The sequence below is a fragment of the Cygnus atratus genome, chromosome 3 (assembly GCF_013377495.2).
Source record: "Cygnus atratus isolate AKBS03 ecotype Queensland, Australia chromosome 3, CAtr_DNAZoo_HiC_assembly, whole genome shotgun sequence".
Taxonomy (NCBI): domain Eukaryota; kingdom Metazoa; phylum Chordata; class Aves; order Anseriformes; family Anatidae; genus Cygnus; species Cygnus atratus.
The window spans coordinates 77,682,030-77,709,758 of record NC_066364.1 but is presented as its reverse complement, the minus strand read 5'-3'; the positions used below and the strand labels follow the sequence as shown (position 1 = coordinate 77,709,758).

General features: G+C 46.7%; 2 protein-coding genes across 2 annotated transcripts in view; both read right to left on the bottom strand.

Moving 5' to 3' along the window:
- ABCB10 (ATP binding cassette subfamily B member 10) overlaps nucleotides 1–518 on the bottom strand; it is a 30,726-nt gene extending 30,208 nt beyond the window's left edge. Inside the window, exon 1 of the mRNA XM_035538728.1 lies at nucleotides 188–518. Coding sequence (XP_035394621.1) covers nucleotides 188–518 — 331 coding nt within the window. The remainder of the gene's footprint in view (nucleotides 1–187) is intronic.
- A 6,710-nt stretch (nucleotides 519–7,228) lies between these two features.
- On the bottom strand, nucleotides 7,229–27,456 carry TAF5L (TATA-box binding protein associated factor 5 like). The gene is made up of 5 exons (XM_035538544.2): nucleotides 27,437–27,456; nucleotides 22,781–22,925; nucleotides 18,046–18,150; nucleotides 14,969–15,693; nucleotides 7,229–9,218 (listed from the first exon to the last, which is right to left on the bottom strand). Exons 2-5 carry the CDS (start codon nucleotides 22,920–22,922, stop codon nucleotides 8,421–8,423), a joined length of 1,770 nt encoding a protein of 589 aa, XP_035394437.1. The 5' UTR covers nucleotides 22,923–22,925; nucleotides 27,437–27,456; the 3' UTR covers nucleotides 7,229–8,420.
- Between the last annotated feature and the right edge of the window lie 273 nt (nucleotides 27,457–27,729).

Here is a 27,729-nt window from a genome sequence, read left to right as displayed (position 1 = left end):
TTAAAAGTTTTAGGCGAGCAATTCCCGGCAAATATAACTCCAATTGCTGTAACACCCTGCGGACTCCCACCGCACAGCCCCGCGTTGGCCGCGCGGGACTCGCCAACCTCTCGCCTCCCCCTCGAACCGAGGATCCGGAGGGCGGCTGCGGGAGCCCCCCCGCCCCGCGGCGCCCCGCGGCCGGTACCTGTCAGTCTCCAGCGCTCGGGCTGCGCCAGGGCCAGCAGCCTGCCGGCCGGGAGCCGCGGCGGGCCGCCGGCAGCCGCCCCCCGCCGCGGCCCGGGCGGCTCGGCGCTGGCGGCGCTGAGGGGGCGCGGGGCGCCGCCGGCCGGCCACGGCGGGGCGACGAGGAGGCGGCGGCGGCACGGCGGGCGCGGAGGCGGCGGCCCGGGGGGCGCCCCGCAGGCGGCGGCGGAGCGCGGCGGGGCGCTGAAGGCGGCGGCCCGAGCCCACGGGGGAGGCGCCGCCCGCCGCAGCAGCGGCAGCAGCCAGGGCAGGCGCGGCGCGTAGCCCGACATGGCGCTGGTGGCGGTGCCCGCCGCGCCGGTGTGCGGCAGGAGGAGGCGCCTCGCAGCCGCCGCCGCCGCCGCCGCCGCCGCCGCCCATGGGCCGGGGGCCGGTACCCCCGCGGCGGCCCGGGCCGGGGCCGGCCCTGCGGCGCGCTGATAAGGCTGCGGTTGGCGGCCTCCTCCCGGCCGCCGGCGGGGCCGCGCCTCGGGCCGCTGCCAGCGCCCTCTGCCGCCGCCCGGACGGAGGGAGAGAGAGGGGGGCCGGCGCACGGCGAAATGGCGGCCGGGGTGCGCGGCTTACCCGGGGCGGGTGGCTCAGGATCGAGTCGGTGGCCCGAGCCCTCTGCCCCGCGGGTCTGGTCGGGGTCCAACACGAGAAACCCCCGGCTGCCCCTCGGGGTCACCGTCTGCCCGACCCCGTGCTGTGGTGTCCGTGTGAATTTACCCCATGAATCCTTACAGGTCTCATCCAGTGCTTGATCTAGGGGCTACGGGACCCATACAAAGAAGCCTCCATTCTTTGTTAATGCATACTGCTGCTCTTTGGGGTCACTGACTGCCCGACCCCGTGCTTGGAGCAGGAGCTGTGGTGTCCGTGTGAATTTATCCCATGCATCCTTACGGGCCCAATCCTGTGCTTGGACTTTTGTATGGGATCCATACAAAGAAGCCTCCATTCTCTCACTTTTTTAAATACATATTACTGCACAGAGTACACACGATTTCCCAATAACACATCTGCCCTTAACCCTACGTTAAAGAAACTGGGTCACCAGAGACATGTTTTCCTGTAGTCCTGCATTACCAAACGTGCTGACCCCACGTGCCCCATCTTCCCATCCAGTCCAGCCAGCACTTCACCATGTCGAGTCAAACTTTGTCAATTTTTAACGCTGACTTGCAAGACTCGGTTTGCAAAAATAGTGTTTGATCCGCTACAAGCCTGCATGTAGGTGAGGTGACATTGAAGGTTCAGGTGCGAACGCAGCCCTTGGCTACCACGAGTGACACAGCGAACCCCGCTGTACCGGTGGACATTTCTGGACCAGGACGCCCAGAGAGCCACCACCCCTGGGCTAAACCAGCCCTGCGGGCCCGGTGCCCTCACACTCCGCCCCTCCATAACGCCTCCCTTCGGGGCCCCCCGGAGCAGCCTCGCCTTTAAGCGCCACCCTATGGGTGCTCTCCGGCCCTAGGTGCCCCATGCAGGTCCCGGTCGGTGGGGGGGGGGGGGGGGGGGGGGGGGCTGAGGCTCTTTTTCACGCCTCTCCCCCCCGGCGACCGCCCTGGGGACTTTTCTGGCGCTCGAGGCCTGCCCGCGGAGCGGAGGCGAGACCAATCGATCCCGCGGGCGACGAGCGGGGCGGGCCGGGGCGGGGCTGGGGCCGGGCCGGGACCCGCCTTGTGGCGGCACGGCCTGGGCGGGAAGCGGCCCGTAGCTGCCTGGAGCCTTGGTGGCTTGAGGGGGGAAGACCTTGAGCCGTATTGAAGCAGTACGAAAGCAAAATAAAACATTCAGATCCCTCAATACCTACTCTTTTGCAGAGCCAGCTGAAGGCAAATGCAGTAGAGCTTTACATTACAGCTTGTTTTAGGCTTTGGTTCTGTGAAGAAAAAAAAAAAAAGTGTTATAAAACACAACAACCCCCAAACTCACAGATGGTTACCCAGTCATCCTAAGCGGTCATGAGATATTTGCACTAGTGGAGTTGCCAGGAGGGAAGAGGGTGCCTACAATTCTGGCTATTCTTTCCCAGTTTGTTTGCCACATGCAGATTGCTCTGCTATTGCCTTAAGCAAAAATGGCAAAAGCACCAGCAGTGCAGCACACAAGTCTCCAGCTAAGCTGCTCACCAACACAAAAATGAGCAAAAGCTGCGCAAACATGCCTTGGTTCAACTCCAGCCATGGACTGAAGTTGTGATGTGTTAACCTAAAAAACTACAAAGTCATGTGTGCGCTCACAACTCCAAACCTCGGGATGTCAGAGCTAATAGCTTGGGGTTGGCTGGTTTTTTGTTTGTTTTTGAACTATGTGCAGCTCAGGAAGGATTTGTGCTAGTCCTAAAGGACAAATATCAGTATATGAGCTTTGCTGTGCTTTTCTGGATGCCGGGCCATCTTCAACACGCAGTCAGCACTAACTTTTGTCTGGGGTTGTCTTAGAGTTCCCAGTTTACCACAGCAGTAAGCACACATCAGTTTCTGCACTTACCTTTACCCTCTCCATGACCTGTGAAGTATCACTAGTTATAACAAAGCCAGGTCCTGGGTTGGCCAAAGGCAGACTTCAGAGGCTGTGATTATGGACACAGAGAATATGGAACAAACCACCCCTACTCACGCTGTGGAGGGGGTGCAGTGGGAGGAGGAACAACCTTCTTTCTCTGCTTCCTCAGAAGCTGAAGAGACCTGCTTCTTTTCACCTCCAACAATCGATTCGTCTGTGTTTTATCATGAAGTTCTCACAGGAAAGTTGTTTAAAAATAATAAAAGAGGAAACGGAGATTCTCCCTTAGAGATCTTTGCTTTCTATGGTGGACAGGTACTATCACTGCTGCCTAGGGCCCCAGAAACTGCTTCTGGCAAGAGTAATTGGTGTAATTAATGAGTAATCTAGTGACCTTGTTCCCCTTATTGTCCACCTACCCCTCCTCTACCCATCACTTACAGGAACATCCTGAGACTCATGTGTCTCATGCTTCAGTAGGAGCACTGCTGTGCCACTGAGCAGAAGCAGCGAGTGCCATGGCTCTGTCTAGGCAGCCTGCTTGCTTAAGTGAAAGTCTGATGTGGCACCGTCCAAATTAAAGGGTGTGGGGAAGTGGGATATCCCCCAAATATCCCAAAGAATATCACAAAATCAAAGGCTTCCTTCAGATGGAAACAGGTATGTTACCACTTAACTGTGCTAAACTATTTTAAGCCACAGTAAAAATAAATAAATAAATAAATAAATCCCTCTACCCTTTGGTAAGGGTAGAGGGATTCAGGGTTTCTTCCTTCCATCAGAGAAACACTGCCCATAGGCCTGGGGCTGGTGTGTCTGGGGAGGAGACCAGCTAGGGTCAGGAGGTGTCATGTTGGGCTCTCCTCCACAACACGGAGTTTCCCAGGGACAGGCTCTCCCTAAAATTTGAGACCTGAGGGGGAAAAGCGCACAGAGAGAAGAGAGTCAGGCTCTTCCTTCCATACATGCCAAACCTTGACAGCGATTCCAGAAAGATCACAGTGCTGTGAAAGAATGAGGAAGAATTGCCCATAAACTAACTGAAAGACAGGGTGAATTCACCCTTTTAAAATTATTTCTATTTTTATTTATTAATCCTGTGGCAAGTTGACAATGCAAACTCCTACAACTCACTCTGCTGACCCCTATTGCTCTTTGGAACTGGGGTAACCAATATGCTTATACAGTACCGAACACCATAAAGTCCTATTCTTAGCTGATGCCTCAGCTGATGCTAAAAGTAGTTTTGTTATCAGGCCTGTCATCAGAGGATCGTGACTTCACAGAAGATTACAAACCTACACAAAGAGGAGACAACTCTATCCTAAACTGAACTGTGAAGATTTGAACTAGACAAGAAAGCAGGGCTGCTGATAAAGAAAGCAAGTCTTTCTCCTTTTCTAGACCTCAGCTTAATGCAGCTGACCCCTTCTCCTGTTTGAAAACAGGATGCATGTTTTAGTTACAGGGTAACACCTATGATAATCAAGTTATTGAAATAGCTTCTACAGCTGCCTTGTTCAAGAATTTCACAGTCCCGAGAGAACATTTCTGCAGGAAGATAGATGCAGTGGATAACATGGTGTCTTAAACCGGGCACTTAATAGAGAATATACTATCTTCTCTGAGTAGCTGCTGCTGAATACTGCTGCATAACAGCATCCAGGAAACAGAAACCCAAATGCAAGCTTAAAATTGTTAAATAAAAAAAAAAAAAAATCAGTCCTGAGACAATTTTGTACTTGAAATACACTGAGCTTGGTGAGCATTGTTGAGTTATTTCAGTCAGTTCTGGCTCCTATCCAGTACTTAAAAAAAATAATATATAAATCATAGCTAACGTGCAGCATGATGGGATAGTCTTTGGCTAGGGACATTCAGGCAGTTAATTTAACTGTCACATTGGTGTCTTGTAATGGTACAGTTTTAGACCCTGGCTCAGTGCTGGCAACAAGACACCGCTCACAAGGAAGGCCATTTCAGGATTTAGTTGAAGAACATACCGAGCCTGGAGGACTAGCAGTCAGCAGCAGTTAAAAAACAAGGTTAGCAGAATTGCCCAGAGTCCTCTTGATTTTTCTTGGCAAACCCAAAGGTTCTGTTAATGGAAATATCGCTTCTGTAAAATGTTCTTAGACTTACAAAACATTTGCAGGAGACAGCTTTTTAACAAAAGAACCTGAATGGGGAGAAATATGAACTCCACTGCCAAGGGAGAGAAAACTCAGACTGAATGGTGAGGCAGGACGCTAATCAGGAGAAGCAAGTGTAAGAAGTAGGGAGGGCAACTCTAAGATAGACCCGTGAATAGGCACAGCACTTTGTTTATTAGAGCAAATAGCCTTTTCTTTCATCAGCATTCAGTGACTCAGCATGGACTTCTACCTCAGCTTTGTCTATATTTATTTTGTCCTGCACTACCTGACACCTTTTGAAAGGGTGTTTCGCTGTTCAAGGCCTTTATCAGTTCAAGAGGTTAGGGAACAGAGTATCAGTCAAGGGATGTAAAAAACCAGGGAAATAGGTTTCCCACCCACAAAAATCAAGGTGTAGAACTTGTTGCTGCAGAGAACTGCGGAAGCTAGGAGAATATAGCCGATTAAAAAATGGGCTGTGACAAAATTAATGAGAGACTAAATCCATCAGCAGCTATTGCTGATACGGGGCCTACAGTTTGGGAGGCCTATTAAAAACAAAAGCATAACTGCAAGAAGGCCGGAGTGTATAAACCATGGAGGGATTGTGTCTGTACAACCTCTCTCTCTCACCTTTCCTCTCTGAGCACCTGCTTCTAGCCACTGTCTGATACCACGCGGTGCCTAGTGCAGCATCCAGGCTGCAAACGAAGCGAGCAGAGCTACGCCAGCTTAAATGCTTTCATGTGTTTTATCATATATTTAAAACGCAATAAGGAAGAGGTCTGTGCAAATGCAGTTACTTGAAATACACAGCTAACAAATTACTGTCCAAATTTTGCCAGACTTAAAGGTATTTCTTCCTCCCACTCAAACTTTCTTCCTAATTCTGCCTTGAAATTCAGGCTGTCAATCATTTGCAGACTTTTTTTTTTTTCAGTTTAGATTGTATCCTGGCTTCCTGCCTTCAAAATGTTTAGATTTTGTGAGCACCAAAACAAAAACTGTCCACACAGTAAGTAGAAATTGATAGGCTGGAAGCACCTCGTTAGCGATGCCATTTTCCTAACACCTCAGAACATCACTTTTGCTTGTTTTGCCTATGTGTGTGTACAATGATTTGCTTCCTAAGTCTCTTTACTCTCACGTCATTTTGCATGCAAAATACCTTGGAATAACCCAACCAGTAAAAAGCCCAATTCCATTAGAGAAGTAACAATGTTAAAAGGAAGCTTCCTTCACTGCCCACCTCACCTGCTCCCCCCCATTTTGGTTGCTGTTGGATTTACCTTTGGACCAAAAGTCCAAATGATCTAAAACTCAGCACTGCTAAGGATATGGCAACAAACAGCAAATGAGTTCCAATGAACACTGATGAGCCATGGTCCTCCTAGGTATTCACCCAGCTATCAAACCATGCACTTTGATACTTTGCTAAGATACAAAAGTAATCATTTCATAATGAAATATTTGGGCTAGAATCAACAGAATCTAGCAAAAACCTCTCAAAACAACCATAGACATTACTGCAGGGTTGAGGATACAATGAATTTAGTCTAGTGAGCAGTCTCAGCTCAGTAAATCTGAATGAGAAGATCTCTCCAGGAGACCTGTACAGCACAATGCGTCAGCAATACAACTGTTTCCCGTATCGTTTTTTCAAAAATCCCCGATCCTGGACTGGGATTGTTGAGCTGCTACACGCTTTGACGCCGAGCTGTCAGAAGATCAGCAATGCCATTCAACTCCACATGTACAAAGGAGTTTCTGGTACTCTCAGAGCAGAGCTGCAGCACACAGTTACTCATCTCAGAAAGGCCACACACTTTTCTGATAAAAGGTTTTTGTTGTTTACCAACCTAAGAAGACTTATTTTTAAAGACAGTTGTGAGGCGTCATGTCATCTCACTTCTTAGGCTGTTTGATGTTCTCAAAAGAATTTGCTCGTGAAGGTCCAGAAAGTCTGAAGGAAGCCAAATTACTGGCTTCCATACAGACTGTCTAGATGGTATTAGGATCGTGCCTTTGCTTGGAAGAGGAGTTTCAGAACACCAAGCCACAAACCAAAAACGCAGCCATATAGAACGAAGCCTTGCGGTGCAGCATTGACCTCAGGTAGGACTGAGCTCCTTCGCATGCATCTTAGCTGACCTACAAAGCTGTGTCAGGAACACCATGACCTGCTGCGTCAGCTCTGAGGAAAGCAAGCAGGGGGATATAAAAACCAAGTCGCCAAGACCACCGGATTCAGCCTCCAAGCACCAAGCAGACTCTGCCTCAAGCAGTGTAAAAGCATGCTCCTGCCCTTTCCCTCCCATGCAAGTTTCCCAGAAAGGGTCCAAACCATTTTTTTTAAACTAAATGCTTTTAATAGAAAACAAAATACAAAATAACTCTTTCCAGAAAGCAGAAATATTTAATCTCTCCAAATGACAAATTAGAACGTGCTTTTTCTGCAGATCCTTGCTTTAAATGCTGATGATTTATTTCACAAAGTGTTCATGAAACTGATATTGCAACATTTTGAGAAAAATCCAACACTGGCAAAGCTGCCTCTGCGTATGCACAATAATTTAGTAATACTATTTTTTCCCATGTCACTTTGTGTGTGCCTCTCTCTCTCCCTGTCTCCCTCTTCCTAGATTGCCAACTTCCATTTACGGAAATATTTCTGTGAGGTGCTGTGGTGGATTGACAAGCCCCGTTCCAAACAGGAGTCCAAACTCAGCCCCTTCAGTTCTATCATGCCCTCCTCCAGCCAAGGCAAGTCACTTATTACCCCTAAAGCCACCACTCTACCCCTCACCATCCTCCCACCCTCAAAACACAGTGCAACCAGATTCAGAAAGATCCCTAATTAATGGAACATAAATACAAGTATCACAGCTAGTACCAGGAACCAAACCCAAACGACAATGCAGAGATGGGCCCCAACTGAGGTCAGATTTCCATCCCCTTATTAAAAAGAAAGATGGTATTTTCTACTTAGCTTGTCCAAAATATTGCAGAAGTGCTATAGGGAGCTGTAATATTTGGAACCACAATCAGCGTAGAAAATACAGAATGTTCTTTTAAATATAAGGGTCTTAAAATGCTGGTCCTCTGCAATACCAGGAAAACAAAACAAAAACAAAAAACACTGGGCCAGTAGTTCTCCACACGCTCAAGCCTCAGTTAACAGTAGGTAAGGTGTGCCCATCAATCAACGCAGGATATTTAAGTGCAGGTCAGCAGCTTATCTGGCTGGCAGCTTCGCTTGTCTGGACCAGGCTTTTGGTTTCCCCAAGCTACTGGACTTCCTCCCCTTTTCCCCATCCCTACAAATACAGGATTAGAACGTATACATACTTTCATCGCTCTGCCTTTCTCCTTACTCCATTCAACAGCACAGGCCTTTTTGTGGGCAAGAAATTGTAAAGCATTAGCATCACTCTGAACATGCCTTCCAAGGGGCAGAGGAAGAAAGTGTTTCACAGTCAGTAATCTCAGCTTGTAATGGACTCTGGCATTCATCACACCCACCCGCTTCCCTAAGAAAAAAAAAATTTAATGTTCCTGATTTTCTTGTGCAATTCCAGTCACTAGAAGAAGATTACAGGCCATAAACTGTACGCTCAGTACATTATTCATCTGTCCGGTATATACACCAACCAGTTCACTGGAAGACCCATCCGCAGGGGCGTTGCAGTAAGTGTTCCGGATGTCCCAGACCCGGACGGAATTGTCCATCGAGGCCGAAGCGATTAAGCTACTGTCGGGGCTAAAAGTAAGGCTGGTTATGTTGTCCGTGTGGCCCCTCAGTTCTTTGTAGAGAGTTCCCGAAGCCAAGTCCCACAGCTTTAGCCGCTGGTCTTCGCCCGCCGAGGCCAGGTACTTACCGTTGGGGGAAAACGCGAGCGCTAGCACGGGGCCGCGGTGCCCGGTGAACAGACGCACCGAGTTGCCTTGCTGAGTGCTCCACAAGCGCACGGTTTTGTCCGTGGAGCCCGTCGCCAAGTAGTTGGAGTTGGGGTGGAACTTGACGCAGTCCACGTCCGCCAAGTGGCCAGCATATATCCGCAGCGGGTACGTCCGATCGAACGACCAGAGCCTCGCCGTGCGATCGTGGGAACCGCTGGCAAAGTACAGGCTGCAGGGGCTAATGTCCAAATCCCAGACGGGGTAGGCATGTCCTTGGTACAACACAGTGTTTGTAAAGCTTCCGAGGTCCCAGTATCTGATGGACATGTCCTCAGAGCAAGATAAGAGCCCCGAACTGTCCGAAAGGAACCTCGTGCTGTACACGGGCCCGCAGTGTCCTCTCAGGATCTTCATTTCTGTGCCTGCGCTGTCATCCTCTTCCTCCTGGTCGGGGAGGAGAAAAAAAAACAAACAACAAAGAAAAAGCCTGTTTATCTGTTCTGCAAATACAGGAACCGCCGTGAGGAAAGCAGGCTGGCGTTAACACAGAGCAATTTATTTTAGACGTGGCACATTCTGTGCGACTCTGAGACATACTGCTGGCGCACTCGCTACATCTAAGCCAATGCTGAAAAAGATGTGGAGATCAGACTTTTATATAAAAGGTTTTCTCCTTATTTTGCATAGCCTCATGCCCACTTAAGAAGGCACCTTAACCTGGGACTGTATGCAAATAAGGACAAAAAAGAGTAGTAGTATTTTAAGATATTTTTCCAAATGTCTTTTGCTTTAAAACACTTGCTAAAAACATCTGCTTATTCCCTACCCGCTCTCTACTAAACTTTTGGCTAAGATGTTGAAACAGATCTTGGCATCTGCTCTTTCAGTATGGTCATTATTGGAAGCGAAACTCACAGTAGAGAAAAAGAAACCCAGATGTCTTAGACAAAAGGCAGGAGATGGAAGGACAAGGCGTATCTGACAAGCTGTCTACTGGGCATTTCTTCTCAAACCCCGCACCTGAGCAGAGATGCAGCAAGGCCGTGGTATCCATTTCTCTGTGCCAGCTCCACCAGAACACTTTTACATCCCCACCCTTCAATAACAGAAAATATACGCGGCTTATTTAGGTCAAATGATCTATTTTGGGGTAGGAGAGGATGAATAATCACAAAAAGGGCGGCAGTGGAAACCTTTTTATCCTGTAATTCTCCAATTCAAGTACCAGGGCAGATCATCAACAAGTAAAGGCTTTCAGGTTTAAAGGCTGCTCGGTGAGCTGTGCTAAAGGAATCTGGACGTTTGGCTCCTCCTTTCAGAGGGCATCAACCTGAGAGCCCGCTCAAGCAGCACCTCCTGATAATCCAAGGCTACAGACTGCACAGGTTGCAACACATCTCAACCCCAAACTGTCCTCGCCTAGCAAGTTGGGGTCTCACCGACGGCGTGCAAGAAGATAACCATGGCTTGGGATGCATCTGCGTAGTCTCTCGAGCCCACCCCTCCTCAGGACTGCCATGCTGGCCCCTTCCAGCAGCACTGACCCTACGGTTTCACGACCTGCAGCTCTGCCAGCTCGCTGCCCTCCTCCCTCCCGGCTGTGCGCTCAGTGGTAGGTGGCGAGCCGCGTTTAGCGGCGCTAATTCCCCGCAGCGATCGCTGCCCATGGGAGCTTCGTGGCGTGGCTCGGGGCCAACTCCATCTCCCCGCAGAGGTGAGGCACCGAGGCGTTACGGGCTCCAGCACGCAGAGCCCCATTCTTATTCAAATTGATTTTTTTCTGCCTCAGATAGAGCGCTGCCTGCTGGGACCCACGGCATCTCCAGGCTACGTTACCACATTAAAGGAGAGACACTGGTACCTGCAGCGTTTTGTACTATTTAATTACAACCTAAATATTCCTGACAAGTTACCAGAGGAGGCCCGTTCAAGTTCCCTATACTATATGATAGTTTTGGTAAGTTTTGCAAGTCCAGGTACTCAATTCTATGATTTCAAGTCATAGAGGGCCACTTTGTCCGCAAGCACCTACGCTTTTTCCTCTTACAAGCACATGCTCTTTTTCCCTTACATTACAGTAGCAGCTTATTTGAAAATGCCTGCAGAAGCATTCAAAACCACACTCCTATAAGGTCACAGGTAACAAATCTTATCTTTCTCTTCTGTTCAAGAATCACTTAGCAAAAAAACTGCACACTTGTGTCATAGTTCACTGAAAATGGTACACCGATAATGCTTCTGAGTCACCGCATTTTTCTGTTTCCTCCCTGTCCAAGTCAGTCTGCTGACCAGATTAACAGAGCAGCTGGAAGTGCAGCCACTAAATTACTGCCTCACAGAACCAATCTTCATTTCTTTGTCAGATCAAGCACGTTCCTCCTTGCGTCCTGCAGCTACTACGACGTAGGTGAGTGATTACAGCAGCTACAGAAAGGTTACCACCTGTGTTATAAATCAGCAGGGAGGCAGGGAAACCCTCTTTGCAGTATTTTTTCCAGGATTCCCATTGCACACATTGAGTACGTTTCCTGGGTATAACACATCACTGGGCACTACCAAGACATCCCTTAGCTCCTTCTGAAGTGGTTGCTGCTGCTGGTCAGCACGAACAGTTTGCGCTTCCTTAGAATCGACAAGAAATTAAGTTATATACACCTATTTTAATCAATAACCTACGGACACACCTAGAAGCTACTTTTATTACTTGTACTCCCCATTTTCAGAAGACTGACTATCAAAACAGATTTTAAGTAATAGAACTGGAAAACCAACACTATTAAAATGAGCTCAGAAAATCTACTCTTCAACAGTGAGTAGGAAATCTTCCTCAACAAGTACAAGACTCCCTAAAATTACATTATTAAGAAAGTGAAAAAAAAACATAAAACACTTCCATGTTTTGTTACACAAGACACCTTCTGAACAAGCTACCTGTGAACACGCTATCCCAACTCCTCAGCTATTACTTAAATCAGTAATGGATGTTAGACGGCAGCCATCTGGACTCAGAAAACTTACGTGCTTTACTGCATTTGACTTTGTGAGCAAACATTACCTAGCTGACAAAAATTATCTTGATTCTTCCACCCAGCCTAAGCCCCAAGGGAATGTGTGAGCCCCAAAACCAAACAAGCAAACAAAAAAACCCACGGAACAAAAAGCCCATCCCTCCCCACCCCCCAGAAAAACGTTATTTTACTCTAACTAGTAACAAGGTTCCCTCAGTGCCATCTTCTCTCTCATCCTGCAGCACTCTTAAGGTGTGAAAAGGAAAGCTCTATTATCTGCCTACAGTAGGGATCTCCTAGCAGGGAAAGGTGGGAGGGCAGACACCCTGGCTTTCTTTGCAGGGCATTTTCACTGCGTCTCCCCAAACTCCCTCCCACCTGCCACACGAGCTGTCAGCATCATCCCAGCTCACCGCCACCTGAAGGACCACTGCCACTCAGTGTCTTAAAAGTGAGGCCAAATGGGATCGAGCCTGGCTCCCCAGAATTTAAGGGCTGCCACAATTACAGCTTGGAACAAAGATTACTATTTTCTGTCGTTGATTTATGTAGTACCAGCAACAAGCGTGGCAATGTTGCAAAGAGACAAACGATAAGGCCATTTGCACAGCTGTAAAATTGCATTTTATATCGGACTTTAAGTAAGAGAGACTATGAAGTGGAGACGCCACTGTAAAGAAAATGAATTACTTAAAGAATTACTTTATCCCAAACAGTCAGCCTCTCCTATTTCCAAGATCAAGACAACACTGGTGAAGTACACTGGGGCATTACACTGAGCAAAATTCACTAAAAATACATCTAGTAACACCTAGAAGACAACTTTGACTTCACTGACACAAGGGCTTTACGTCAACTAGGAAAAACTGTTGATCTCTAACACTTTTGTCAAACTACAATCTCATTTATATTTATATATATATATATGTGTGTGTGTGTGTGTGTGTATATATATATACATACACACACACAAAGAGCTAATAAACCCAACAGTGTAATTTTAGTGCCACCCTGAAAGAGATCCACTGAAACTAGCACAGTCCCAGACACCTGTAACTTCTCCATAAACAGAATGACTTATTTGCTTGCAGCAGGTCAGAAACCGAGCTGAAGATTGATCATTTTGGGCTCTACTTGAATGTAACACTGCATCCAAATCTAATTACACAACACAGAAATCAAACAGAACGAAGAAACCCTATGAAAATCAGCCAAGTGTAACATCCTCACAAGTTGTTCTACAGAACTCACTGAAGTAATGTCAAAGCGCATCAGAATTTTTTGTTGTCACAGTTTTCATCAAATTTGTCGCTGTGACTTGTTGCAGTGACAGTCTGAAATACAGCCTCTGTTCACATCGGGCTGCATTGCTGATGACTGCACCCCAGCCAGGGTGGTCTTGTTTGGTCTGTCTTGGTACCTGTGGCTTCTGCTCCAGAAGAACCCACGTAGCTAGTGGTCTGCTCCCACCTGTGACCCAACACGTGCCTGGATATATTCACTCTGTGCTCCCTGACACTAGCATTTATTTCCTTTATAGTCCTCAGGCTTTCGTTTGCATTCAGGACACGTAACAATGCATTCAGGCTGGTATTCCCCCTTCACTCTGAACTCCTGGTCAGGTCACTATTTGTTTAACTAGTGGTGAAATCATTCAGAGCAATGACAACTTTGACTTGTGCTGGTCTCTGACCATTTTTTTAGACCTGTGCATAAATACTACAGGATACGCAAGATATTAAATAACCAACGGCAGCCATTTGTACTTAAGCTCCTGCAGCTGTTTCATAACACATGTAAGATATGCAAATATGTGCCAACAAAAAGCTAATACACGCTCCCGATAACCTGGCGATATCTCACTTTTCTCTAGTCTGGAGCCAAAGAAGGTGACCTGTTGATTTATTAGAGAAATCCTCCTCTGTCACAGGTTATTTACATTTGGTTTCCATGACATGCAATCCACTGTCACGTGTCCGATGAACTCTTGCAGCTTGTAATGAAAACAAACAGAGCTTCATCTTGGGTTGGCCTGACACTTACCTGTTCACTCAGCAGAAAGGGTTAACCTGGGAAGCGCTGAGCACGCTGCTCTGCTATCTCACCTGGATGCCTGCCTCTAGTTCTCAAGCTGACTAACAAGGCAATCCCTAACTATACACCTCGGTACTCCAAGCTCTCTGCATTCTTCCAAAACAAACAGAACCTTGCCACCAGGTATTTTTTTTATGAGTAGAAAATAAAACAGTGGAAAATGAAAGGATGCTTCTCGTGCTAAACGCTCAACAGAAGAGCAAATGCATTTTTTCTTCTTTTTCCCTTCAAGAGGGGAGTGATTAAACAAAGCAAGAGTCATAAATTCTGATCTCTAACCAGATATAAGACACTACGCGGGCAGCTGTGACGAGAGGGGCGGAAGGGTGTGACTAGGAGGTTAAAAAAAAAAAAAAAATGAGAGAGAACACTAGAAGATGCTATCTAGCCCAGCATGCGAAGGCACAGATATCCCTGTCCTCATCTCCAGCACTCGAGAAACTGAGAATCCTCTGAAGTTTCTACCCTGCTGACTCTTTAACACAATTATTTTGCATAATTTTTCCATACTAACTCTTCACCTCTGTTAGGGTGACTGTAGGGTGAAAAAAAAAAATACAGTTTTTCACTTAGGTGTACTTTGTCCTGAGCTGTCAGACCATTCTTACTTTGTTTTTCTCTTTCCGTTTCTCTCCTTTTCTCCACCCTTCTGACTGCTTGTTCTGAACTGCTTTTCTTCCAGTTTCCATTCACTACGATGTGTTTTTACTGCCCGCATCTCCTTGTTTCACCCTCCCACCCACAAGAAGGCTCCACGCTCCCTGGGGAAGGGAGCCTTCCCAAATGACCTGTCCTTAACGGGCTGCCTGCACACCACAATCTGTTCAAGGTCAAGAGGAAGAGGGAGATCAGCATCTAGGACTAGAACTGTGACCTAGGCACATCTTCGCCACACCTCAGTGCAGCGTTTACAACCATGGCAGGGAAGAATAGGGATGCGAGTAGGCTATGAAAACTGTGTCAAGGCAGACAGGCTGTGAACGGCCTCACAGTCCCCTAAGACACCATTAGATACTCAACATGCATGTCAGAAATACCTCAACAGAAAGGGTATGCGTGTGGGAAGGGGAATTGGGGAAGGGGTATCCAGACCTCCTCATCCAGAATGTCACAAGCCAGGCGGATGCGGGACACATCGACGAGGTGGGGCTCAGATTTTAACTTCCTGGAACGCAGGCTCCACAGCTTGACGCACGAATTATCAAACCCAGCAGCGAGCAGCTTGCTGTTCGGTGAAATCTCGGCCGTGTTCAGCAACTGCTCCGTGTTATAGAAGGCATAGAAACAGATGGTGGTTAAGGAAGGGGGCCCGTCCTTGACGCGCTTAATGCTGTCCTGCAGTAGATCCAGCGCCGCCTCGTTCTGCAGAATGGAAGCCGGCACCTCGCTGGGCTCCAGGCCGTTGCTCTCGTTGCGCGAGGAGCTCCCACCGGCGTAGAGCTGGTAGTCGGTCCTCTTGGCGGGCTGCACATCCAGGTGAATGTGCAAGGTCAGGACTTTGCACAGGGCGTTGTTGTTGTCACTTTGGAGGTAGCGAAGAAGGTAGTTGTAGCTGTCCTCTTGAAGGCGGATGACGTACTTGTTGTCCAGAAAAGCCCGGAGCTTCAAGTTGGACAGGATATCTTGAATAGTCATGGTAGTCTGCAACTGCTCAATGATATCCTTCTGGCTGGCGTTCTGCAAGAACATGCCATGGAAGCGGCTGTAAAAACTGTCCACTGTGCTTTTCAGGCCATTCTGGACCATGTTCAGATGGAGGTAGACGAAGAGGGGATACAGAAGAGGCATCACTTCATGGCTGTGCTGAGAATCTGAATCTATATAAAAAAAAGCAACAAGCTTTGAATGATTTCTCTATCTACCTTTTACTAGGAATAAAGCAGAGCAAAGTCAATTACTGCAAAAAGTCTCGATGGTGGCATAAGAGAGCAAGGCTCTGGAGACTTCTGTTGGTGCATCCATGTGAACCCCTTCAGTCACTTAGAGGGGATACCCAGTATCTGTTGCAGATTTAACTAGAGATTTAAAAGTCGGTGAGGTACATTATCAGAATAAAAGGCAGACATTTCAAAACCCCTTTTAGGCGTGGGTCAGTTATTAAAATAGCACCTCAAGCTACATGACAACTGGATTTCCCCCATGTATTTAAGAAAAAAACACATACGTTGTTTGTTGCAATAAACTCTAAAATATACTTATTAAACATATTAAGTACTGTTTTAAGTAGAAGTCAAAATTATTTATCTAGCTTGTGTGGGCCTGAACGTTGGTGGCTTTTTTTTCCTCAGCTTCAATAAAACTTGTACGTGGTGCTTTGGATGGAACTGATTTGTCTCCAGGGGAAAGGAAGCTGCAGTTTCCAAAACGTACTGCAGTATGCCGGGCTGGTTTTATTTCTGTGCCTGCTCATGAGCACGCTCCCTCTCTCTCTGCCAAGGCAAATCCCAGCAGTAATTCCTTGCACACAGTGTAACAAACTCCTGATTAGGCTATGCTGTACCTTGCAGAGACTGATCTGGGCAACAGCTCCACCCCTCCTTCTTGGGGCTGCTTCCCTCCCACCTTCAGCTGCAGGGAGCTGCGAGCAGCAGAGCCCTGCCGCCCAGCACCGTGGCACCACACAGGGCCACAACAATGATTTACTGGAGGCCCAGATGTGCAAGTACGACGTTTGAATTACTGGAACAAAATATGCATTGCTGATCTGCAAATAGCATTACTTATTTTCAACTTGTTCTCCCCTCCCGCCACTCACCACTGCATTTTTCCCCCCCTTTTCCATGAGACCATTTTTCCTCTCCAATGGAGCACTCTTCCAAGACTTGTCCTAGCCCTTACTGTGCCTCTCTTTCATTTCTGTATGCATACATATGCGTATGTGGTGTGCAGCATATATACACACACCTGCGTAGTTCAGCATCATTCCCATTTTTCTACCACTGAAACTGGGCCAAAGCCAATGAAATCAGTGGTCTATACGTAACAAAAGCACGAAGCAGCTGGCAGCTGCTCTTTTCCTGCTATGTCAGCAGGTGCTCGAGTCCTGAAATGCAACAAGGGAAGGACCTCACTCTGCAACAGGAGCAACGGGGAAGATGTAGGAAGCTGGCAGAGATGGGAATGATGAAAATGTTCCAAGAAGACACCAGGAGAGGTTGAGGGACGTGGGTCTGCCTATCCTGGAGAAGACTAAGTAGGTATCTAGCTTCTGCCTTTGGTACCCAGCGGGATGTTATGGAGGAGATGGAGCCAGCCTCTTCTCAGAGGTGCGCAGTGGAAGGATAAAAGGCAAGTTGCAGCATAGGAAATTCTCACCAAATTGCTCAGCCTTGAAACAGGGGCAAGGCTACGACTTTTGTGCCTCTCTCTTCCTGCTTACTTCCCTCCCTAACTTTCTCTTCAACCACTGTCAGGAATATTAATTCTAGTGTTATGCACACTGGGGTCAAGACCCACCGGAGGAATGAATGTGTGCCCAGAAATGGGAAGAGAGGCAACCTCCCTTTTCTTAGCACTATTCTCAATAATCCTGTCTGCTTTCTTATCCCCACCTCTGGCACTCATAGAATAAAAAAGGACATTTCCAGGAGCAACTTTTTTTTTGTTAAAAGTAAAACCAACCAAAAAAAAAAACCAACACACCACACCATGATTGTCCTCTGCACCACACTACAGAATGATAGCATTTTCCCTTTCTGTCATATACCTCTAGTCTCAAAGCCAGTACAGTTAAAGTTAAGGGAACAAATTCTCGCTTAAAAGTCCAGATGATCATAAAAAGAAGCCAATTACAAAAAACATTCAAAAAAAAAAGAAGTAGGAGACAGCAGAGAACTATATTCATTTCTAAGCTACCCGCCTTTCCCATAAAGCACTGATCTTCTTTCTTGTCCTGTACATGTATTCTGTTGTCCTGAAGATCTACGCAGATACAAAGGCCAAATGACTGAACAGAAAAAGATAAACAGATAGCTATCCAGAAAAGCCAAAGCTACTCAGCACTCAGGTTAAAAAAAAAATCCATATTTTTTCTAACTGTAGTAACTGAAATCTCAAAACTAGAAATCAGAAGTTTCAGTTAGAAATAAGACTTTAAATTTTATTATACTGTCATTTACTCATTGAGATGACAAAAATTCACATACTCTTCCTTGCTTCTTGATATTTACCTGTGAGAAAATTGCGTAATCGTCCAAATTGTACTTCATATTGCTGTGGCTCCGCCAGGCAGGGAGCTGCAGACACAACGTTGGCACAACCAGATTCAGATTGGACTGTGAAATGAAATAAAATAAGATTAGGATTTAAGGAGTTCTGCATGTGTGTCTTGAAACAAAGCTTCTCATAAAATCCAAGGTAATGCAGTCACCAAGATGACATTTTATATTTCACACTGTCCACGGAAGACACAGTCTGAAGCACCTAAGCACAGCATTTATTAAATTTAATCTAAAGTCACACAACCTAGACATATCCTGAATGAAAAACTATACTGAAGGTTGTTTTTTTTTTTATTTAAAAAAGCTTAGCTACTCTGCTTGCTCCCCCACTGCCCTAAACACATTTCTGAGCTTTCAGATACAACACTGAATTTACAAGAAACAGAGTAATGTTGTCACAGATCCCTTTAGAGTTTTACGAGATAACTGCAGCTTTATTGCTTCGCACTCAAAAGATGAGGAAAGCAAATCACATCATTCTCCAAAACAAAGTCTCTTCTTCAGCTAGACCCAGCACCCATCGAGGACATCAGGTGTGCAGTAACACCACCTCCGAGTATTACGGTCACCTGAGATGGTATTGAACTGATTTTCAGAGTCAGTATCAGCTCTCGTAAATGTCTTTCTGAATTATCTAGAAAGGAAAATGGCTTTTCTTCCTCTGGCACAAAACCTTCGCTCTTCTGTTAAACACTCACAACCTGACAGGGGACTTGGTGAAAGTTTCCAACACCCACCAATATAACCTAAGCATACACAAGTACTAATGAATAGAAACAGAAATAAAACTTACGTTTCTAAATTGTAACTGATATATTTAATTCTTCTACTCTTCTAAAAGCATGACAAATCAGAGTTCTATCTTGTTTTCATCTTTCCTATTTTTTTTTATTTGTAACTATTTTCCCCTTTATAAAATTCGTTTTCATCACTCTCCCTTTCAAATCCCTTGACTTGGTCTTTTGGTCTTCCCTCCCTCCCAACCCTTTTTATCCTCTCTTTTCCCTCCTAACCTTTATCTATCACTTTTTTGTTCCAGCATTTGGCTCACACACAGAGGCAGAGATAGCCCTGGAAGTCTATAAGCAAGATCATCAAATTTTCACATTCGAGAGAGAGAGGCCAGCCTCCAGCTCATCTTGATGCCTCTAATTAGAGAGAGATCAGCACATGGGGCACACGCAGCCAGTCGCTATTCTCCCCTCACTCCATTTCCCAGAGCTTACAGAAGTACAGAAGGTGTACGTACCGACTCTGAATTCAGCTTCAGAAACAGAGCTGGGCTGTGCTTATCATCCCCCCATGGGAAAAGAAATACAGATTCCAGTACCAATACCCCATCTTCTATCAAGTCAGTTTCAAAACAAACACAACCCATTCAAAGATAGGTTTCTGCAGCCTGGCTGCTTCATAAACTCAGTGCTGGTAGCAATCCCAGGCTCAGGGCTTTGCATGAAAACTCACAGCAGCAATTTATAAAAGAAGCAACTTTTTTCTTTAACATTTCTGTAACGCAGAATACTGGTATTAATTAATTCAAGAATCTTTTCTATTTGGACTGACAATTGAATATATTCTCTCATGATGAATACTGATTAAACTCTGCATTGCACACAAACGCGGCAACTCAAGAACAATTAACAACAGTTTTTAATGTCACCCGTATCACTCGTGGCAAAGGACACCAGAAAACCAGAAAATACGAGGGCTTGACTTTCATGCTGTCACAGGGTTGCATGCAACAGCCAACTCTTCACGGAGTGTTGGTGGCCTCATTTCAGCACGAATGTTCATGACTTGCCACCCTGCTTGTGCCACACAAACACGAGCTATGGTTCTTTGGTTTCATGACGGGCTCCCTCCTTGCCACCTTTTTCATTTTCTCTGCATAAATAACGTACTTCCAAAATGAAGATGGACTTCTTGCTTTAAAAAGTGGAAATTCATCTTTGGCTAGGTATCCTGGAGCAGTCCGACTGTGTACTCGTTATGCCCTGCTGTTTTAGTAATGACTAGAGCTTGTTCCCATCAAGCAAATGGCAAATGAACCCTACCTACAAGCCTGTAACAACAAGCTCAACTTTCAACTTGAAATCATTTTCCTTCCCAAAATGTTTGGCCAGCTAAAACTGCTAAAGGGATCAAGAGCTCAACTCATCCCAGAACAAGAGAGTAAATTTTCAGGGATTTTCTTTTTCTCCTGGTGGAAGTAAAACACTGTCCGTATCCTTCTTGCACATTAACAGACCTACCCTAGTTTCTTTTCCAGTTTCCCCAGTGGCTGTAAGAACACTTACTGGAAACATCTGCTCCTTGACTGCACTTCCTGTAATTGCAACTCAAGAGCAAATTCCAAGGAACTCGTTCCTAGTTCAGGGACACCGACAGTACCCTCCTGGTGTCCTGCTGCGGCTAGGAGCAGCGCTGCTCCAGCTAACGAACACAGTGCTACTGTAAACACTGTTTCACAGCAACTGACTCCTCTTTTATGTGGACAAGATCAAGTAGAATTTTACATTAATTCCGACAGTCTTACGTCTTGCCAGAATCCTGTGGACAACATCAGAGAAACCTGTTCCTCCGTCGCTTGTTCTCTCAAATTTGTTCCCTCAAATACCCTTCCGCTTCTTTAAAGAAATATGGAATTGTCACGAGGAAGCTCTGAGCTGTGTTTTAGCGCAAAAACCAGAGCTGTACAAATATAGCAAGCATGGAGAAGGGCTGAACTGAAGAGGCTCTGGGGGAAGACGAAAAGAAATGCCAGGGTAAAACGGAAAAAGAAAACTATTTAAAACCCAAACCAGTGGACACTTTTCACTTTGAAAGAAGAAATCACAGAATTGAAGACAGAAGCAGGCAACTCCCCCATTTATAGAGACTGACTAATTTTAAAGGCAAATAAAGGAAAAGATACGAACAGAGAAAGCAAGGTGAGTTTTAGGGAACAAACTAAAACGTCTTCAGAAAAAAAATACTTAATTGCTTTCCCTGAAATAAAGCAACGCAGGCTTCAGAATCTGGTCAGCTTTTCTTCAGCTGCCTCTTCTATCAGGATAAGTACACGCTGGGATTTTCTTTTTTGACACAGTCATTCAGGGAACTGCAGCATATTCACTGATAGCTTACTACCAGCATGTCTGACATGGAAAAGTAGTCAGCAGCAGAATACATGATAGCAGGCCATTTTCAGTTCTAATGAAAACTGATGACTAAGTTCTGAATCACTAGCCACAAAAGCCTTACGCTAGCGTGAAGATAGAGACTAATTGTAAGAATTTTACTAATAACGTTTGTTGGAACATTAGTTAAAAGACAAAAATCAATCACACACTCATTCACACTTTACTGACGTTCTTTTCCTGCATGATGCCGTATGTGAATGAAAGAATTTGCAATCCAATCCAGCTCTCCTTGAGGTATTTTGCATCCTCCTGGCATTGATTGGTCTCAAGTTCTAATCCCATTCCAACACAGACCCTTCTACCCACCTCTCCCCTAAAACCCCTTATCAAAGCCAGTCCAAAACAATTTGTCATTTTATTTTGGTTCCATTTCTCCCCCAGCTCGGCCCAGTATTACTTCAGGGAGTCGCAGCAAGTGTCTGATTATTAACTCCGAAAACAGCAAGGAAATCAAAAGTACTGAGAAGGTGCAAGTCACCTCTAATAAGAAAATATTACTCAATTTCCTTCGGGTCCCCAAAAGAGTCAGCCTACGCATTTACCTATACGCCACTCATCTCTGGATTGTAATTACAGCAAAATAAAGGCAGAAAAGAGTCATTTTGACATCTGGTCTTATCTAGCTACCATCACAGAGTTACACAGCAACTAATGTTGTGTCAGATCAAGTTATATCACAAATAAATAAGGTCCCTACCAGTCTTAGCCTGGGATACAGTCACAAACTAAGCAGGTTCATTAAAAGAAAACACCTTCTCCTTGTTCTCTCACCCAGAGTTTGGCCTAGTATTTCCTATTAGTTTTAAATGTAAATTTAACCTTTATATCCTCCACATCGCTTGCATCCATTCAACATTTGTACCTGCTCAAGTACTAGCATAGCTTTTTATAACAAAGATAATAATTCCTATGAAGATGGTCACAGGCAGAATTTGGACCAGCTGGTAGCGTAGCAGGATCCAGAAGACTTTAAAAAAGAGGAGAAAGGACACACAGGGGAATAAACTGTCTCATCGACTGAGGGTTTTATTTTTTTTATTTTTTCCAAGTAACACATAGGAGCTTTCACAACTTGAAACTGACGAGGCCAGAAAACGAAACAGCCTGCATCACTCCTGTTTTACATGATACAGCCCTCCTTGAGCACAAAGGTACATTTTCCTGCTTCTACGTAATTCCTCATCTAGGTTCTTCTCACCTCTGTCCCAAAGCACCACTACTCACCAGACTTCACGCTTTTTGGGATATAATATGCATTTTCCACCATCCAAACCTGACGTTTCAGCCTGCTGTTTCACTGCCCATGCATCTCATTTTGTTCCATTTCCATCCATATTTTCATTCTTCGAAGGCTCATACCTCACACCAACTTGATACTGGGAAATTTCTTTATTTCAAAAGGAAAGCTGTCCATAGGTACAAATTCACCTAGTTACCACTATATATGCTCACGCTTAGCCACAACTCTGTCAAGAAGCACACACAGAAAACATTAGGATTACCTGTGAGATTAGCTGCCATCTCTTCAGCAGTCTGACACAGCCTCAGCCCTTGTTTTAGGGGACCTTCTGAGTCCACATACTGACGGCGCTTGAGGTAGCAGGACACCGCCATCTGAATCTGTTCTGTGCGTACGCGTTTCATGACCTAAAAGAAAAGAAAGAGATGATGGGCTGTTACTGTGTAGGTATCTGTTAAGACCGACATACACCAGAGCTGTATGAAAAACAACAGAGAACAAACAGCTCAGCATTTTCATTGCTGAAGTCAAAAAACTTCTCACTGAAATATGAAATAAAGCCTGCAGGCACCTGCCTCGGTACTAAGGCATAACTAGACACTTTGAACCAGACCCCTGAAGATATTTTGCTGCCTAATTCTACTAATTTCACTGAGGAATCCGAAATACCATTGAGGATTCTGGACTAAAACTGCAGTGATGAGCTGAAGCGTTTGATTTTGTTAAAAACAATTCTTAAAAAAAGTGAAGGTTTCTCCTCTACAAAATGATACCGAGAGTCAAGGAAATGAGAAATTAAGATACAAAGAAGAAAATTTCAGAATCATAATGCTTTAAATAGCACACCTATTTGAACTGTTTGGGGAGTCAAAGGAGCAATAGCTTATAGCCTGAATTTAAAGGTTAGAGCTGGACTTCTGGTGCTTCAGTCAGCTAAGTTCCCAGAAAGAAAAAAAAAACAGGGAAATTAAAATCAAAAGCAAAACCTTCTTTCTGCCTTTTACACCTGTCCCAATATATGTACACTTGCCTCATATGTTTCTTTTTTTTTTTTTTTTAGATCCTTTGAAGTTTCTGCTAAATAAATTTTGAAAGCCATCTTCACAAACACCACTTGGTAGCATCTCAAAGCCAAAAGGAGCCTGGTGCTCGCTTTCAGCCTCTGGTTTGTAATGAAAGCCTCAGGAAGATGAATGCAACAGCTCCCCTGCTATTTGGGCAGCTACCAGTAGTCAGTGGCCTGGCTGCCACCAATCCTTAGGCAATAGCTATCGATTCTAGAGAACTTCAGATAACTTAAAAGGCTTTAAAACAAAAAGAACTAAGCGACAGTTTTATTCTACTAGAGTAACAGGTACTGGCTGCCTCAAAATAGTTACACACCTTACAGCACTGCTACTGAAGACCAGCATACATTTCGCACGTGCGCTTGCTTTCTGGTTTGTGTAGCTAAATCCGACGAAACACAGCTTCTAAGAGAGGCAGACAGGGATGCCTTCTCTCCTCCCTTGCAAGAAGCAAGTTTCTAAAAAAAATGACAACTTAAAAGCGTGACTGTAACCATGCCTTCTATAGTACCCATGCACACTCTAGTGCTTACCCCAGGTGTTAGAGCAATAAATTCTCTGTGAAGTTCCAGGCAGATGGGATGCAAGGTTTTAGCAAAACTCACTTCAAACAGATATGTGGAATTGCAAACCCGTATGCTCTGGGGAAAACCTTAAAAAGCTTTCCATTTGTTCTCACAGGTGAAGTAACTGTTGAGGGTGGGGAAGGGGCACCAACAGGTGTGGAGTTTGGAAGCACTTCCAGATAGACCTATTAAAATCATCAGCTTCAACCACAACGTATTCCACTCCAAAACCAAATTTCCTTTTAATCTTCCTTGCAATTAAATAAATTACATCGACTTACCCTGTCTCAAATATAACACTTTTACTGCTACACAAAACAGCAGAAGACGCAACACCAATGAAGTCCATGAAGAAGGGTGGACACAGGGACTGACCAGCACCTGAGCAACCTCCCAAAAAACAGCTCTTATCTGAGCTTCACAATCTATTACGCTGCTGGTCTGCATTTCAGCTAGCAGCACGGGCTCACGTACGAATTTCCCATCCTGGTCCACCCTAACGCCTCTGCATACAGTCTGCCACACAGCTCGGGTTAGGGCAGCAACTCAGTTGAATTTGAGATGCTCTCACAGATGTGTATTTCAGGTCTAGAAACTGTTTTGGAGGATTTGTATCTAACATTGCTAGATTTAGGTTATAATCCAAAGAAACTTGCTCCCAAAATAGCACTGAACAGACTCAAATCCTTGTTTCTGAAGTGGTTTAAGAATCAAAACTGGGTAAATCAGCCCCAGGTCTGTGGCTCAGAAACAAAAAGAATCTAGAAATATCCTTGCCTGTACATTTTTCTTTAGTTACAGGACCGATTTGCGCTAGGCTAGGCTTGGTGAGAAAACCCTTATTCATTAGGGGACACCATGCATATAGAGGTCATTCCTCATAACTCCTCGTGGAGCAGAGAAATTGAAAACTAATCTGTGAGAAACGCAGAACTGCAGGGCAGCCTTTGAAATGTCAAACAAGAGGAGCACTGAAATCAGTCTTCTCCAACTGCTGAGCAGAGGCAGGTGACCAACAGCAGAAATGGATAATTTGAAAACAGAAGGGAAAAAAACCACAACTAATTGACCTGTAGTCTCAAATTCTAACACCAGGATTTAAGTATTTCAGCAGCAAGAGAGAAGGGCCCGGGAAAGGAGCAGTGACTGGCAGCTGATTCAAGTCCGAGCTTTTTCAGAGCTTCGGGGATAACAGGGAAGTCCCAGTTTCTTCAGCCAGGATTAGCAAGGTGACATTCGCTTTGTGAAATCTGTCCATTTTCTTGCTCCATTCGCAGCCTTTGTGCGCTCCTCCTAGCTGCCAGAGTACTGAATGCTAAAGCGGCATCTCAGAGAGGTCTTCTTCCCTACTCCCAGGTGACAGAGCAGCAACTACCTTCCAGGAAACGAGTCTTCACCAGACCCACACTGCCACCCCTACTTTCATTTCAGGTCTCTTTCACGTTGCCATTATCCCTCACCCTCAGCATTTCATAAAGAAACGTCACAGGAGCTGAGAAACACGCTCACAGCGAAAGATATAAAAAGTGCCAGAAGAGCAAACCCAAAATTCCTACAAATGTCCTGCACCAAGCCCGCAAAACTAGAGTTTATCGTAAAATAAACAGGAGAAAGGCCTGCCAAAGCGCCTTTAACCGGGTTCAAGCTGAGCCAGTTCACAACAGGTCGATGATGCAGAATTTAAGGGCAAAAAAAGGACAACTCTGCAGTTTTAGCTTCCACATCACTTTTAGGACTAGATCTCGTAGCTGAAGATAACCTTCAAAATACACATGTAGCAACCCCTGCCTGTGTTTGCAGGAAGCTTGAAATGATCATGCATGAGTCCGAGCTGCCTCATTCTTCTCAAACACCCAGAGAGAACAATAAATACTAACACTATTAATTATTTCTACTGATAAGCAAAATACATAAGGAAAGAGAGAAGAAATATCGCATCAAGGGTCTGCCCAGCTACAATGCAATGTCTCCTGTAGCGTCACAAGTCAGAGTGCCTAAAAAAGGGTATTAGGTTACTTTTCTTTGAGGAACCAAAAACGCAGAAGAAACTCAGAAGAGAGACTGATCGTACAAAACGCATCACAAGTTCCTCTTTCCTAGGAGATTAGATGAGCACTAAGCATTAGGCCAAGAAAATTCATTTCCTGCCTGTTCTACCTCTTGGATACAGGTTTAGGCAGATTCCCCGGCCCTGAAATATCACCAATACAGACGTATTAAAAAAAAAAAAAAAAAACAAGCTTGAAAACCAGTGTTGGAAATGCTGCTTTTTAAGACTCTGCTTTCCTGTCCTGACTCTGGGACAGCCCGCTCGTGCTTCCAACAGACGAAGGAAAGACCTGTGGGCAGAGAACCATCAGGAACACGTAATCTTAAAACAAACAAACAAAAACCCAACAGCACGAAAGCCCATTTTGAATATTCTCTACTAAAAATAGCGTCTCGGGCCTCAGCTGGGGAGCAGAGGAGTACCACGTTTTAACCTCTGTCGCTGGGTGGATATTTGGAGCCTACCGCCAACGCTAAATAAGTCCCTTGGCGTTTAATTTCGCGATACTCAACTAATCTCGGATTTGCAAAACTTCGGGAGCAAACAAGATACTGATAAGCTTGTGGGAGGATGACCCTGAATCCGGAGCTGAGTGACTGGGGGAGTTCAGCAGCAGGCGAGCTGACACGGTGTGAAGCAGGAGGCGCGCTCCCGACAGCAGCAACCGGGGAGCAGAGCGCTGGCGTTTTTGGGGAGCCCCCGTCCATCTGCCTCGGTTCTCCCTTTGGGCTCCGCGTCGGCGGATTAAGCTCTGCCTGCCCCGAGCAGCCGGGTGCCCTGGGCGCTAGGGCTGCCTGCCCCGAGGAGCCCTGCGGGCTCTGGGTGCCCTGGCACGGCCCTGGGGGAGCCCACCCCCGGCCCCTTCTCCCCCGCAGCGGGGCCGGCCGAGCGGCGAGGCGGGGAGCCGCAGGGCTGCCTGCCCCGGCGTGAAAGCGAAAGTCTCCCTACGAGGGCCATTAAAATAAAAATATAAAGCGGGAGAGAAGGGGGGGGGGGGGGGAGGCGGCGGACGCGCCCGGTGACCCCTCGCTCGGCTCCCGGCGCCCAGCCCCGGCCCTGCCCGCGGCCGCCTCCTCCCCGCCGCCGCCTCCCGGGGCTGGGCCGGGCCTGCGGGGCCTCGCCACGAGGCTGCCGCCGGGACCCGCCGCCTCCTCCCGCCGCCGGGCGGCGCCGCTCCCTCCCCGTCCCCATCCCCGTCCCCGCCGCCGTCCCCGCGGGGCTCCCCCCGCACTCACTGAGCATCGCAGGCGGCGGCGGGCGGCGGGCGGCGGGCGGGGGCCGGGCGGCGCTGTCACTGCGCCCGGCGGCACCGAGCGGGGGCGACGCCGCCGCTGCCGCCCGCCCTGGCGGGGGCGGCCGGGGCTGCCCGGGGGCCGGCGGCCGGCGGCGGCCGCTCCATGGCTGCTGCTGGTGCTGGCGGCGGCGGTGGCGGTGCTGCCGCCCGACGGCACGGCGGGGAGGGAGCGGCGGGGAGCGGGGCCGGGGCGGCCCCCGCGCAGGCGCCCTCCGGCCGCCAATGGGCGCCGCC